The sequence below is a fragment of the Xyrauchen texanus genome, chromosome 27, assembly GCF_025860055.1.
Source record: "Xyrauchen texanus isolate HMW12.3.18 chromosome 27, RBS_HiC_50CHRs, whole genome shotgun sequence".
Lineage (NCBI taxonomy): Eukaryota > Metazoa > Chordata > Actinopteri > Cypriniformes > Catostomidae > Xyrauchen > Xyrauchen texanus.
Window position 1 is genome coordinate 13546187 of NC_068302.1, and position 16474 is coordinate 13562660.

A 16474-nucleotide genomic window follows, 5' to 3' on the forward strand; every position below is an offset into this window, starting at 1 on the left:
ATAGATTAATAAAGTGCAGTGCTGATTATTGATCGTGAGAGATCAAGTGTTCAAAAGTCAGATTGCTTGGGGGAAGAAGCTGTCATGTAGTCGGCTGGTGCGGGTCCTGATGCTGCGATACCGCCTACCTGATGGTAGCAGTGAGAGCAGCCCATGACTCCGGTGGCTTTTTTCACACACCGCCTGTTATATATGTCCTGGAGGGAGGGAAGCTCACCTCCGATGATGTTTCTGGCAGTTCGCACCACCCTTTGCAGGGCTTTGCGGTTGTGGCCAGTGCTGTTGCCGTACCAGGTGGTGATGCAGCCTGTCAGGATGCTCTCTACAGTGCTGGTGTAGAACCGTATGAGGATGTGGTGGTTCATTCCAAACTTCCTGAGCCTTCTTCACAACGGCCTCAGTGTGGACGGACCATGTGAGTTCCTCAGTAATGTGGACACCAAGGAACTTGAAGCTGCTGTCTCTCTCCACCGGTGCTCCATTAATGGTGATGGGGCTGTGTTCTCTGTATTTCCTCCTGAAGTCCACTACAAGCTCCTTGGTCTTGCTGACATTGAGGGAGAGGTTGTGCTCCTGACACCAGCGTGTCAGAGTGTGCACCTCCTCTCTGTAGGCTGTTTCATCATTGTCAGTAATCAGACCTACCACTGTCGTATTGTCAGCAAACTTAATGATGGCATTGGAGCTATGTGATGCCACACAGTCATGTGTATACAGGGAATACAGGAGTGGGCTGAGAACACAGCCCTGCGGGGCTCCAGTGTTGAGGGTCAGTGATGAGGAGATGTTGCTGCCCATTCTAACCACCTGACGTCTGCCTGACAGGAAATCCAGGATCCAGCTGCACAGTGAGCTGTTTAAGCCCAGAGCCCGGAGTTTCTCATCAAGCTTGGAGGGCACTATGGTGTTGAATACTGAGCTGTAGTCTACAAACAGCATTCTCACATATGTGTTCCTTTTTTCCAGGTGGGAGGGAGCAGTGTGTATAGTAGATTCAATGGCATCATCAGTGGAGCGGTTGTTGCGGTAGGCAAACTGCAATGGGTCCAGAGAGGTGGGCAGCAAAGAGCAGATGTGATCTCAGATTAACCTCTCAAAGCATTTGCTGATGATGGGGGTCAGAGCAACAGGACGCCAGTCATTTAGGCAAGTGATTTTGGCTTGCTTTGGTACAGGCATAATGGTTGACGTTTTGAAGAATGTGGGGACTACAGACAGGGAGAGGGACAGGATGAAAATATCCTTAAAAACACCAGCCAGTTGATTCGTGTACGCTCTGATGACGCGGCCCGGAATGCCGTCTGGACCCGCGGCTTTACGGATGTTCACCCATCGGTAGGATTGGGTTACATCCGCAACAGCGACAGAGAGTGAACCAACCTCTGTAGCGTCGACTGCGAGTGCTCTCTCCGCGAGGGTAGTGTTGTTGTCCTCGAAACAAGCATAAAATGTATTGAGCTCATCTGGGAGAGAGGCAGCGGTGTTCACGGCTGAGTTTTTATTCCCTTTGTAATCCGTGATGATGTTAATTCCCTGCCACATACTTGAAGGTTGAACTGTCCTTCAAGTTTGTGCCTGTACTGGCATTTGGCTGCACTGATAGTGTTACGGAGGGCATAACTGGCTTGTTTATGTTCCTCCGCGTTCCCGGAATTAAAAGCGGAGGTCCGCGCATTAAGTGCTGCGCAAACATCGGCGTTAACCCATGGTTTCTGGTTGGGGTAGATCTGTATTGTTTTGGTTGGCACAACGTCCTCTACGCACTTCCTGATGAAACACGTTATGCTATCAGCGTAAACCTCGATGTCATCATCGGAGGCAGACCGGAACATCTCCCAGTCTGCGTGATAAAAACAGTCTTGTAGCATAGAGTCTGATTGGTCAGACCAGCACTGGATCGTTCTGAGGGTGGGTGCTTCCCGTTTCAGTTTCTGCCTGTAAGCGGGCAGAAGCAGAACGGAAGAGTGGTCTGATTTGCCAAATGGTGGGTGGGGGAGGGATTTGTAGCCATCCTGGAGAGGAGAATAGCAATGGTCCAAAACCCGGTCCCCTCGTGTGTTGAAGCTGATGTGTTGGTGGTATTTTGGTGCGATTGTTTTAAAATTGGCTTTGTTAAAGTCCCCGGTAACAATGAACGTGGCCTCAGGGTGCGCGGTTTCCTGCTCACTTATACTCCCATACAGTTCCTTGAGTGCCCGGTCTGTGTCGGCTTGTGGGGGGATGTACATAGCTGTTATAATGACCGCTGTGAATTCCCTCGGTAGCCAGAATGGTCGACACAGAATCATGAGATATTCCAGATCAGGAGAGCAGAAAGACTTGATAAAATGTATGTTCCTCTGATCACACCATGATTTGTTGATCATAAACATACACCACACCTCTGCTTTTACCTAAATGGTATTTCGCTCTATCTGCTCGGTGCACGGAAAAACCCACAGGTTCGATGGCCGAGTCTGGAATCTCCGCAGACATCCAGGTTTCTGTAAGGCAGATAACGCAGCAATCCCTTGTCTCTCGTTGGAAAGAGATCTGCGCTCTCAGCTCACAGTGCTTGTTGTCCAGAAATGGAACATTTGCCAGTAGTATACTGAGTAGCGGGGGTCGATTTGCACGACGTCTTACTCTGATGTGAACACTTGCTCTTTTTTCTCTTTTCCTTCCACGTTTCCATGGCTGGGCAGCCCAGACAAAGGGCTCCGCTGGCGTGTTTGTAAACAGCGGGTCGGCATTGAGGAATTTGAAGTCCGGTTTTCAGTGTGTAATTGCAGAACCAATGTCCAAAAGCGTTTGTCTGTCATATACAATAAGGCAGACAACATCCAAGACAAAAAACAAAAAACTGTAGGGGAATTTAGAGTCTCGAAATATGTGCGCTATGAACTAAATGAAACTGTCCTTATTGTGCCTTATTAGGCAATGAAATGTATAACAGAATTAGTCACGTTCGACAACCATTATAAATTAGATAAATCACAAATAACTAGATTATTGTCTTAATAGATTCTCCACCATTTAAATCATAATACAACATCTAGTTGTATCAGCTCACAATATCTATTGTAAGGAATTAGCTTTAAATTGAATTATGATTCATTCACTTATTGGAGTGATATTATTCTCAAGGTTTATTGAAAATAATATCACATGTATTTAGGTACAGCTTTGAAGTGAAATCTTTCAGAAACAGGGATGAGATTTTTTTTATCAAAATTTACCACAGTCAAGTCGTCTTTGAACACAGACAAACTTTATTAGTTTTCTAAACATATAACTGAAATAACTGATCAGTACAGTGAAAATGAACTTTATGTAGTCATCAGAAGTGACTTTTCAGAGTCACATGGTCAATTGGGCTGTCTTTCCCGACAGTTGAGCTATGGCCCTTAGTTTCAGACTCTTAAAAATGTCCCGCTCAAAAATAGTGCATATTTAATCATGAGCTTTTATATCTTGAGAATGGTACAAGAGACGTGATATTTATTTTCATCAGATTTTTCTTCATACACAAACAAATGCTTACATACTAAACATGAAATGTTTTTATGGATTTTATACGTGTAGGCAATAAAACGAATCGGTTACCTCGGTTCTCTCTAGAAGAGGGAATGAGTATTGCGTAAGCTAGCTTACGCTACGGGAAAGATTCATCTTTTCTGAGATATTGAAGCCAAAAAATTATCCTTAATTTTGTATCCATTGTCAACGCAGTGCAGCAACTGCATACCTTGAGCGGGCTAGCTAGCGAGCTCATAGGCTGCTCTGCGGCAACTGCTGCAGCCTATAGACGAACTTGAGTGAACTTGCGTCCAATGACAGGCGCCCGCGCCGTCACTGTATCAAAGCCCGCCAAAATGGGCGTGGCTAGAGTGCATATAAGCGTAAGTTCAGTAGGCTGGAACCCTGGTTTTCATTGAATGAAGCGAAAATCGCTGCGTGGCGCTGAAGCACGGTCGGCTACGCAATACTGCTCCCTCTTCTAGAGAGAACCGAGGTTACGTAAGGTAACCGATTCGTTCTCTTCACGAGAGGTTCTCTCAGTATTGCGTAAGCTAGCTTACGCTCACGGAACCCATTGTCAACGCCGTCGCGCCAAGCATCCACTGCATGAGCCCCAGGGGTGGGGGGACCCGGGGGAGCCCTTGTGAGTGGGGGAATAATATTTGGCCGGCAAGAGTGCGGGCCAGTGTGTGTGTAATACATAAGCACATAGTGGGAAGGAAAAGACAGAGCGGCGGTGCCGGTCTGTGTGGAATGTGTTCCATCAGTGCAGCTCACCAGGGGAGCTGTAGCGTATTAAACCGCTAGTAGTTTTGCCTGCAGGGCAGGCACTTCCAGATTGTAAAATCTGACAAAGGTTGAGGGGGAAGCCCAGCCCGCTGCCACACATATGTCGTGAATGGAAATCCCGCTGGACCATGCCCACGAGGAGGCCATGCCTCTAGTGGAGTGAGCCCTAATGCCTAACGGGCATGGCAGGTCTTTTGACGCATACGCGGCAGCAATAGCGTCCACTATCCATCTAGACAGTGTCTGTTTCGAGGCGGCGAAACCTTTGGTGCGCCCTCTGAAAGAAACGAAAAGCTGCTCAGAGCGTCTGAAAGAGGTGGAGCGCACAGTATACAATCTCAGTGCTCTGACTGGGCAAAGGAGATTGGCGTCGCGTTCGCTATCGGATGCTGGCAGCGCCGATAGGGAAATGATTTGTGCTCTGAAAGGAGTACCGATCACCTTGGGGACACAGCCGTGTCTAGGCTTTAAAATGACCTTGGAGTCACTTGGTCCAAACTCAAGACACGCAGCGCTGACAGACAGCGCGTGAAGGTCTCCCACACGTTTAACTGATGACAGGGCAGTCAGAAAAACGGTTTTGAGTGAAAGGTATTTCAAATCCACGGATTGAAGCGGTTTCTAAAGGGGGGGCTTTCATAGCTTCGAGAAATACGGAAAGATCCCAGATAGGAACTGATGGGGGGCGCGGGGGGTTCATCCTTCTAGCTCCCCTGAGGAAGCGGATGACCAGCTCGTTTTTTCCCAGTGACTGGCCATGCAGGGGTTCAGCGAACGCCGCGATGGCCGCCACGTACACTTTGAGCGTGGATGGGGATCTGCCCTTATCCAGCAGCTCTTGTAAAAACACGAGCAGCGACGACACCCCACATGTCCGTGGGTCCAGGTCTCTGTCGGTGCACCATTTTGAAAACACAGACCATTTGGATGCATAGAGTCTTCTCGTGGAAGGGGCTCTAGCGTGTATGATAGTGTTTATTACTCCTTCTGGCAAAACGACAGGTAGTCATTGATCACCCACGCGTGCAGCGCCCAGCGCTCTGGGTGGGGATTCCAGATCGTGCCGCGAGCTTGAGAGAGGAGATCTGCTCTCACTGGAATGGGCCACGGGGCTGTCAGTGACAGCCGCGTAAGCTCCGGGAACCATGCCTGATTCTCCCAGCGCGGGGCTATGAGGAGCACCGAGTGACGCGTTTCCCTGATCCTCTGCATTACCTGTGGCAATAGCGAGATGGGAGGGAAGGCGTAAAGCGGGCGGTTGGGCCAGTCCTGGGCCAGCGCGTCCTCGCTTCGAGAAAAATACTGGGCAGTGAGAGTTCTCTTCTGACGCAAAGAGGTCTATCTCTGCTCTGCCGAATATGCTCCATAACTTCTGGACTGTTTGAGCGTGCAGGGACCATTCCTCTGGGGAAATATTGTCTCTGGACAGTCTGTCTGGGCCATCGTTCAGGTGGCCTGGCACGTGCGTCGCCCTCAGCGAGCGCAGGTGGCACTGGGACCAACTCAGTATGCGTTTTGTCAGATGGAAGAGGTTCCTGGATCTGACACCGCCCTGACGGTTTAGATAGGATACCACAGATCTGTTGTCCGAACAGACCAGGACGTGGTGACCCTGAATGACCGGGAGGAAGCGCACGAGCGCGTACTCGACCGCTATCATTTCCAGACAATTTATGTGAAGGAGCTTTTCCTGAACTGACCATAGGCCAAAAACCGGAGAGCCCTCGCAGACTGCGCCCCAACCCGTGTTGGACGCGTCTGTCGAGATGACTTTTCGGCGAGATACAGCTCCCATCGTCACTCCCCGCTGATACCATTCGGCCACTGCCCAGGGCTGCAGAGCTGAGATACAGGTCTGAGTCCCTCCGATCGGCTGGCGGCCCGTGGCCCAAGCCCGGCGAGACGCGCGGGTGTTTAGCCAATGCTGAAGCGGGCGCATGCACAGTAAACCCAGCTGAAGTACTGCTGCGGCTGAGGCCATGTAACCTAGCATTCTCTGAAATTTTTTCAGAGGCATGAGGCTGTTCATCTGAAAGGACGCGGCTAGTCGCTGAACACGGTGCGTGCGCTGTGTAGATAAGCGAGCCGTCATCGCCATGGAGTCTAGTTCTATTCCAAGGAAGGAAATTGCCTGACTGGGCTGTAGTGAGCTATTGGTCCAATTGACTGCAAGACCCAAACTGTTCAGAAGACTGAGGAGAACTGTCCTGTGAGACAGAAGCTCCGTATGTGACTGCCAATCGTCCAAATAGTTCAGAATTCGCAAGCCCTGACTCCACAGGGGTGCGAGCGCCGCATCCATGCACTTCGTGAAAGTACGGGGTGATAAAGACAGGCCGAACGGAAGGACGGTGTATTGATAAACCTGGCCGTCGAAGGCGAATCTCAAGAATGGCCTGTGACGGGGATTTATCTGAATCTGAAAGTAGGCATCTTTCAGATCGAGAGAAATAAACCAGTCCCCCTGGCGCACATGCGCGAGGAGTTTCCTGATTGTAAGCATTTTGAACGGTCTTTTTGCGAGCACCTTGTTCAAAACCCTGAGATCTAATATTGGTCTGAGGCCGCCGTCTTTCTTGGGGACAAGAAAATAACGGCTGTAAAACCCCGACTCGCTCAGAGAAGGTGGCACTCTCTCTACGGCCCTTTTGCACAGAAGGTTTGCTATTTCTGAACGAAGCATGCAGGCTGCTTCCGTGTTCACAGTAGTTTCGAGCCGCGCTCTGAAGCGGGGAGGGCGGCGATCGAACTGTAGCAAATAGCCCTGTTTTATTGTGCTTAACACTCATTTGGATATCCCTGGGATAGCTTTCCACGCTTTGAAGCGTAACGCTAGAGGGTGAATGGCCAAGTCGCCCTGATTTCCGCACACAGCGAGCTGAACAGAATGTGTGAGCACGCTTACTGTGCTTATGCATGACTGCTCGCAGACAGCAGGGACAGGCTGTTCTGTGAGTGACTTCCCGATTGAGGTGAATGGGGAAAGAGTCACATCTGTGAAGTGATGCGCGAGCATAGTCACGGGCATAGGACTTACATACAGAGAGGTGTTTGCTGGCCGTGTGACAGAGCGGGCAGAGAAGGGGCGTGCGCACGGATTCGTGGGCGCGTTTATTGACTCTAACACTCGAGCTGGCTGTGCCTGCTTTATGTGAGTGGGCTCTGATAGGGACACGGGAAGTGTAATGCTTGTGTGTAGGGGTGAACACTGGATTGTGGGCACATTTTCTACACATAAGGCATGTTTGCTTTTCACAAGATTTCTTTGGGTCGCCGTGAAAACAGCATTTGAGTGCAGGCAAGCGGGCAGTATCACCGGCTTGTTGGCTGCTGAATCCACCACTGCAGTAGCCTGAGAGAAGGGGACTGACAGGGGCCGAAGCTTTGACGGTGGTCCGGCCGTGGCGGGACTGAGCCGTCGTTTCCTTAACAAAGCTAGGAGGACTTCGGTTGCTCAGGTTTCAATGCAATATTAGGCCGAGGCTCGCGGGGTGGCGGCGGTCTGCGGCGGCTGTCTGAGCGCGTTCTAGGGCGGCCGCCCTGTCGACGCTGAGAAGTCTGGCTTTGCTGAGCTGGGCGCTGTGAAGAGGCTCGTGCAGAAGGCTGGTCACGGGGGCGGCCTGCAGAGGAGCTAGCGCGACGAGGCAGGAAGAGATTCATGGCTTGGGTGGCTCTCTGGACTTCCGAGAAACGGTCAACAATGCCACTCACCGCGGAACCGAAGAGACCGGATGGAGAGAGCAGCGCGTTGAGGAACGTGGAGCGTTCAGCTTCTCCCATGTCGGCTAGCGTTAGCCATAGGTATCTCTCGGTCACAGTCAGCGCGGCCATGCACTTCCCTAGGGCTTGAGCTGCAGCTTTGGTGGCGTGAAGGGCGAGATCCGTCGCGCTCCTTAGATCTGAAACAGCCTCTGGGTGCCTGCCTTTCTCATCCCACTCTCGAAGAAGGTCCGCTTGGAGGATCTGTAAAACGGCCATGGAATGCAGAGCAGATGCGGCTTGGCGGGCGGCGCATAGGCGCGCCAACACAGGCGGAAGTAGTTCTGCAGGCCTTAGACGGGAGCACTGGCTTAGACCGCCATCTCGCGGAGGGCGGGCAAAGGTGTGCTGCTACCGAATCCTCGACCAGGGGGATGGAAGAATAGCCCCTCTCGGTGGCGCCGTCCACCGAAGCAAGAGAGGTGGAGACATGGGATCGGTTCCTGGCCGAGAGAGGCGCGTTCCACGATTTAGAGAGCTCGGCGTGGAGTTCCGCAGGAAGGGAGCGGGCCGGGCTGCGGGCGCCACCGCGGCGACGGCTCTGAAGAAAGCAGCCGTCGAGTCTGTTGGGAGCCTGCTCAGAGGGCGGTGACCACTCGAGCCCGAGGCGGTCGACGGCCTGTGTGAGGAGGCGCTTAGTTCTTCCTCGACTCGGCGCTGGTCCTGCTGGATTCCTGGGCCGAGGAGGAGGCTTGGGAGCCTGACCACTCCTCGCTGTCCAAAGCCATGATGGAACAGCAGCCCTTATCCTCCGCCTCGTCATCCGAGATGGCACAGTGCGGCCGCTCGGCGGCAACTGTGCGCCCCGGGGGCGGGAGGGTGAAAGCGAGGCTCGAGGGAGAGGCTCCGGCGAGGTAGTCGCTTCTAACACCGGTTCCGGCAGCCTTTGGGAGCGGCGCTTCTTTCTGCGCTGGCGAACGAAGCGCGGGCGGCTTCGGTTTTGAGTGCTTCGAGTCGAGCCCGCAGGGTCGACATCGGAAGCTCCTCGCAGAGGTCGCATCCGCCGTCAGCGAGGGCGAGCTCTGCATGTTCCAGTCCCAGGCAGAGAGCGCATATGAGGTGGCGATCTCCGGTGCTGAGAGGGGCGCGGCCTGACCTCTCGTAAGAGAACATGAAAATCCCTGGTTACAAAATCACATTGGTTTTACACATCATTGTATTTTATCAAGTTAAGCCTTATAGTTACCATTCTTAGTAGAATGAGATGAATCATACAAAATTAAAGATTATATTTATCAGTAATAGGTGATTGCACATCGCTACACACATTTTAAAGAGGTCCATCAGTCTATAATCATTAATTTGTCAGGTACACATTTTACCACAGTTCAAATTGATTTTCAGCATTATCTAGCAAGGCTAGATTAAGATGAAATGTCTTTTTGCAAATCTGACGGTCTGGTGTGAAAGAACAGCCTGGTGTGGGGTTTCTTGTGAAGGCCGGTGATTTACGACGTTGAAACATTCAGAACTGAAAGGTTGTTTTTTCCTAGATACAGATATATGTTGCTTCAATTCTTCGGCATATATAATCTTACAGTTGTTTTCAGCATGACCTTTCCTGCTAAATTGCGCACGTTTTGTGATGAAGACAAAAGAGACGTATTTACAGTTTGTAATTCACATGTGAGTTTTGGACAGTGTGGGTACAGGTGCAAAGTGCTTTTGATTATGCCTTTCTCTTTGTCAATTTAAATTAAAACAGGCTATATCAGTAAATCACTGATCAAACACAGATAGCAGTGTCTAGAGACTTGCAGAATTTGTGACTTTTGTCAACAAACAGCACCTTTACAATCCATACAAAATCTTAAAAGCTCATTGACACTGACAATAGGTGGAGGGTGAATGAACTGCAGGGTAAAGCTACAAATATAAAAAAAAAAGAAAAGGAAAAAAAACCTGTGCCAAGTCAAATATGCGGATCACAGACGGTCCGCTGTGGCGACCCCTAACGGGATCAGCAGAAAGAAGAAGAAGAAGAAGAAGAAGAAGAAGAAGAAGATTGCCATCTGGAGCCACATATTCAGTGAAGGCCAGTGTTGGGCAAGCAACTCAAAAAATGTGGCAAGCTAAGTTACAAACTACTCAACCGAAAAATAGGTTAAGCTAAAAGCTACAGTTCAGAGAAAGTAGCAATTTAAACTACAAGCTACACTAAGGGCTGGACTGGTAATCTGGCATACCAGGCTTTTTTCTTCTTCGTCACTGGCAAGACAAGTCAAGTCAAGTTTATTTATAAAGCACACTTAAAAACAACAAATGTTGTAACCAAAGTGCTGTACAATTTTTTACAAACATTAATAACAGAATTTAATAGAACGTTATAAAACCTACACAGAAAACTATTAAAATTATCAACCGACATTATAGGCTAAAGAGTACAAATGTGTCTTCAATTTAGATTTAAATATCGGAAGTGTGGATGAAGACCTAACAGCAAATGGGAGTGCATTCCATAATCTGGGGGCCGCAACTACAAACGCCCGATCACCTTTAGTTTTCAACCGGGAACGAGGAACAGAGAGGAGTAACTGATTTGATGATTAAGAGACATAGGTGCAGAATGTAGATGGAGTAAATCAGCAATGTACTGAGGGGCTAAGCCATGCAATGCCTTATAAACATACATCACAACCTTGAAATTTACTCTGTATCGAACTGGAAGCCATTGTAGGGAAGCGAGAACTGGGGTAATATGCTCTCTTTTCTTGGTACCCGTTAGGAGTCTAGCTGCTGCATTTTGGACTATTTGCAGACGTGAAAAAGAAGATTGAGACAGACCCACATATAAGGCGTTGCAGTAATCCAGCCGGGATGTAATAAGAGCATGAATTACTATTTCCAAGTCCTTCGGTGAGAGAAACTGTTTTAATTTAGCAATGGACCTTAGATGAAAAAAACTTCCTTTAACAACAGCATTTATCTGCTTATCAAAAAATAAGTCAGAATCAAAGATGACACCCAAGTTCTTAACTCTATTGTGCATGGTTAAAGATAAAGTACCAAACTGATTTTCAATATCAGCGATATGTAGCGAAGAGCCAAAAGCAATGACCTCGGTTTTATCCTCATTAAGCATGAGGAAGTTTTCAGATATCCATAATTTAACTTCAAACAATAGGAAGCATTTGCAGGTTTCGTTTACATTGATTGTTAAACCACTGCAAATGGCGTTGTCTTTATTTTCCATTTTATAAAATACTCTGTGAGCTTATTGGCAAGTGAGAGTGCACCAAATGATTCAGTAGTGCGTGCGTAAGCTTTCTGAGTCATTCAGATTGAATCGTGAACCAGTTCAGACTGTTGTCCTATCATGTGTGACCAATTAATTTTAAAAGAAGCGATTAATTTGTTTTCATTCAAAACTGGTGATAGTAAACACCGGGTTCAAGGCATGGTGAAGCGTTGCAGCTTTTCTCACTGCTATGCCGCTAGCGAACTAGCGAAAACTAGCGAAGCAACCACCTTGCTACTTAGAAACGTAGTTAAGCTAATAGCTTTGCTATTATTAGTGAAGCAACTACCCATCACTGGTAAAGGCTTAAATTGGGCTGAAATGGTCCGGCACCTTTTCTTGTTTGTCAATCTTTTCAAATTTTTTATGCTCCAATATGGTAATTGTTTGAAACATTTAAAACGTTCCTGCTCCATCTCACAAAGATACTTGTTCAGAAACCTTTCAAGTTCATTATGCTTCGCTCTAGTCAGTTCCACATGCAAGTAGCGGGCAGCTATTCAAGAATGGCACGTGTTGCGCTTCTATTGTTCTGTGGTTCGATCTCTAATTCATAAAATCACAAAATACTGTATGGAATCAACTGCTCACCCATTTCTGAGATCAATATGCAGTAGCAATTTTGCTTAGTTTATTTCAAAGCTGTACACCCCTTAAGAATGTTTATTTACTTATAAATTATTAAATAATTGGATAGTTTAGCATGTTCAAAGGCAAGATGATGCCTTACCTCGGGCAAGAAGAATATAAACTTTTTCCAGGTGTCATCTAAGTTTTATAAAATGCATAACATACATCTAGTATCATTATTACAATCAATCAGATTATCACAATTAAGATAAATAATGACAGACAAATTATAGGCCTATAACTGAATGCCAGTCAAAGAATTTCATCTGAGAGAAAAAAAATTATATTTTTAATTGAATGGATTTTACACGATCACACCGTTTAAGGTTCCCCACCTCCAAAATCTCAATTTAACCCCTGCATTCAAGATAAAATATTGTATTAAATGGCATCTACCACCAACTGTAAATGTTCACACTCCATACAAAATGAATTAATGGTTAATTGTTTTTAATATAAAGATATCCTGCTTTTATTTTAGTTGAGACTCTGGCACTGGCCTTGACAGAATAGCTTATAGCTTAGTGCAAACATGACAAAAAAAACTAAAATTAATACATAACTACTGTAGTATTCTTTCTCCAGCTGTGGCAATGGCTTTTTGTGCAAAGCCACTAATGCAGCTAAAATGCAAATGTTTCCTATTTAGCATGTAGGGCCATTTTCGTATGATATAACGCGGCACAATTTAGCTATTCAGCATTCTGGCACTGACATTTTAGCTGAATATTGTGTAATTGAGTTAATCTGGCAGTTCATTCATTTTATTTAACTACCTATTGTTGTGGTTGCTGGCAAGCTGATAGGTTGCTGTTTTAAATTAATAGTGAGAAAATTATCCAAAATGTTCCATAATTATCCTATATCCAAATTGGTCTTCATGATTCCGGAAGAAAAGAGCTTTTACATCAGCTTCTCGGGGAACAAAGTATTTACAGTATACACCTTATAAACGTGCCCCTTATCTAATATTGTCCTTTCACACGCACATGCAGCATCAACACTAGCATTCATAAGTTCTCTGAGTAAATCTGTAAAAATTAATTTAAAATCTTTAAATTATTAAGATGCATTCAAATTCATTATGCATTAATTAGTAAGCATAGAGATACATTATTAAGACTCAAAATCATAAATGTTTGTCCTTAGCATCAATCTTCTTCAGTCAAAATGATGTAAATGTGTCATTCGGTCCATGTTTATAAATGAATTAAGATATTTAAGGTCAGCTGAGGTCTGATTAAATAATTAAAATGCATTAATTTATGCCTCTGCCTCAATAACAAGCCTTTGTTATTATCTTAAAAGAGAAGCATGCACCAACTGGACTACTGAATTTATTTGTTAAAATTAAGAATTTGAGTTGAAGAAGCGACGAGGAGGTCAAGATGAAAATTTATATGCCTATTTATGTTGGTCGTGTTAAATGTTTTGAACATATTTCATGACACACCTCTAGAATAGAAACAAAAATATTGAGAAAAGTAAAGGTAATAAATAATGTTCCACCCTGAAAGTTATACCAAGGCCATATAAAACAATTGTACTTAATTGGACTCAACAGGAAACATAATACTAAACATGTTATACAAATGTAGCTGTATTTCATTTTTAAGGGTCAGATCAGTTAGAAATATCTCCTTAAAGGAATACTCCAGGTTTAATACAAGTTAAACTTCATCAAAAGCAATTGTGGCATAATCGATCTGTTGATTACCACAAAAAAAAAAAGAATATATAGCTTACATATAATTAGATTCATCCCTCATTTATTAAGAAAGAAAAAGCTCTAAGACAAGGTGACAATAAGCCTCTTACAATGCAAGTGAATTGGTACACACAGTTTCAAATGCACTGCAACAAGACAAACATTATACTTGTTAACATAATTTTGGGTGATAAAATCAGGGAAAAACATGCGTTAAAATGTTAACCAGATTAAAGTGTTTACCTGCATCATCATGTCAACAAAGTTGTAAATTTGGATATAACTTTAAACAGATAATGATAGTAAGCGATTTTTGTCACATTAAAAATATGTTAACACGTAATGTCTTTGTCTTGCTATACTTTTGAAATAGTATGTATTTTAGCGTTTATGGATTGGCCGCATTCGATTCCATTGAAAGTGCCTTCCTGTAACTTTTATTTTATAAATTTTTTAGAATGAGTTTACAAAAAGCTTCACTAGGATGCTGCGCTGAGAAAAGCGCTTTGGGAACAGTCCTACATTGTGACCAGCTGTGAATATGTGTGTAAAACGTCAATGAACATTGACCGGAATTTATAGCCTCGGCTGGTGAGATCATTGGATGCACCTGTGGCCAGGCTATAAATAGATGCGTCACCAGCGTGTCGTCAGATCTATTTCTTCAGAGCCATTCTGTGTGTGTGTGTCTCACAAGCCTGTCAAACTTTCTTTCCTCTGTTAGGAGTTAGAATTGGTTAGGCAGTGCGCAGTGAACCTTTTCTCCTTTCTCTTCTTTCTTAAAAAAAATGACTGAAAGTCGGAGCAAACGATGCGTGTTCCTTTGTTTACACTCCATGGCCGAGAGGGACATGCATCAGTTTTGCTTTGTTTGTTTGGAGAAAAGAGCACGCCTCGCTTGCTTCCGGGAGTCAGCGCCCACACTTCATTCGTGGGGCTCTCTCATGGATCTAGTTGAGGAGCGAGAGACGGGTTCGTCCCTTTCCCTCGCTCTCTCCCCAGATCCAGCTGATACTTCTCATAAGCCTGAAGCGCGCCTCGGCGCCTCTTCTGTTCATGAGGGATAGGCTGAATCTCTGTATGTGCCACGCACAATAATAAAGCGGCTAACAACAGACACCCCCCCCCAAACGCTCCAAACAAGAAGAAAAATTTCTGTCTGGTGGCCAAAATAAATAAATTAAAGAAGGGAAGGGAACGCTATATCAGTCCCTTCCTTTTTCTCTATGACCTCCATAACAAGTATTCTCATTCATGGAGGAATCCTTATACTTGCCGTGTCTTAGTGCCCTCGACGTTGACATATTCAACTATCGTGGGTGCTGAAGCCCGAGGGTATTCGGTGATGCCGCCAGTAGAAGAGACACTTGCGGGTTATCTCTCGCCTGGCTTAGCATCATAGCTAAAGAGACCCACTCTCCCCACAAAGCTGTGCAGGACCACCTCCACACTTGTGGGTAAGGCTTATCAGGCAGCAGGTCAGGCTGGTGCTACCCTGCACACTACGGCAGTGTTACAGGCGTACTAGGCTAATCTGTTGAATGTACGATTGTTACCAAAGTGCTTTTCTCAGCACAGCATCTCGTTCAGCTTTTTTCAGGGAACAAGGGTTACACCATTTAACCCGAGACGTTTTTACACAAATGCAGTCCAATGAGCTTAACTTGTATTGAACATGCAACATTAATTTATGGTAGCAACTGCACATTTTCTCACTCTCATAGGTACAATATAAATAAAATAGTCAGCCAATAGATGTCTTATTGCGTTCTTTGTAAACATATGCAATGTTTTGATCTTTTGCACATGACCAAATTCCCGTTTTTCCAGGGAGTTTCCCGTATTTCACACCCATTTCCCGCCCCCTCCCGTTTTGTTATTTCTCCTGGGAAAATCCCAAAATTTGTATGGCCCAAACCTTGTTATATGAATAATCACATAAATATATTATTCCAAGGTTGTCCAGTTGCCAGATCTGGTATGAAATGCATCTTACTCACACAATCGAAACATCATACAATTTCAACCCATTTGTGACTTCAACCTGGCAACCTACAACCCATTTGCGCTGTTGATATCTGTGCAGATAGTAGACGTAGGAAGTTGAATCAAGCATCCCTGGTAGATGGGAGGAGAAGACCCAGGTGGTGCTCCGGCGAAATCATTATTTGAATCATTATCGTCTTTTTATCATTGTCAAACTTCATTATGTGGAGGTGGATGGAATTCATTGCAAACTTAATTTAACATAGTCACAAAGATTAAAACTTGTGATTAAAAAAGCAGAAGATAGCAAATATTTATCATTTGTTTGAGCTGCTAAAATAACACTTTAAAGACCCTACAGCTGATGAGAAAACAATAACAAATTAAAGAGAAAAAGGTATTAATGCTCAACTCAACTGACCTTAACCACATCTTCATCTGTAGACTGGCACTGCACAGTGTCTGTTACATCCGTAATAGTGCCATCTGTCCCCACTGTTACCACCTTCACTGGCACTGCCACTGTCTTCCCGTTCAGCACTGCTGTGTTCAGAACCTCTGTTTCCTGTGAAAAAAGGCAGGAGAAATGTATGAGGCCACGTCCATTTTCCATTTCCTAATGTCAAAGTTTCCAATGTATGTGGTACTAGAGAGATTTTTTTTAAAGCTTTCAGGGAAGGGAAATGCTGATCAATCAATCAATCAATCAATCAATCAATCAATCAATCAATCAATCAATCAATCAATCAATTGTTAGTTTCTTCCTTTCTTTGTTCATTCCTAATTCTTTCCATCTATACATCAAAAAATCATAAATTTGCATCCATCCACCCATCCATCCATCCATCCATCCAGCCAGCCAG

General features: G+C 45.6%; 1 protein-coding gene across 1 annotated transcript in view; it reads right to left on the minus strand.

The window, feature by feature from the left end:
• The window catches only part of si:dkeyp-14d3.1 (transmembrane protein 132C), a 402929-nt gene that overhangs the window by 46925 nt on the left and 339530 nt on the right, over nucleotides 1-16474 (minus strand). Inside the window, exon 5 of the mRNA XM_052094014.1 lies at nucleotides 16033-16176. Coding sequence (XP_051949974.1) covers nucleotides 16033-16176 — 144 coding nt within the window. The remainder of the gene's footprint in view (nucleotides 1-16032; nucleotides 16177-16474) is intronic.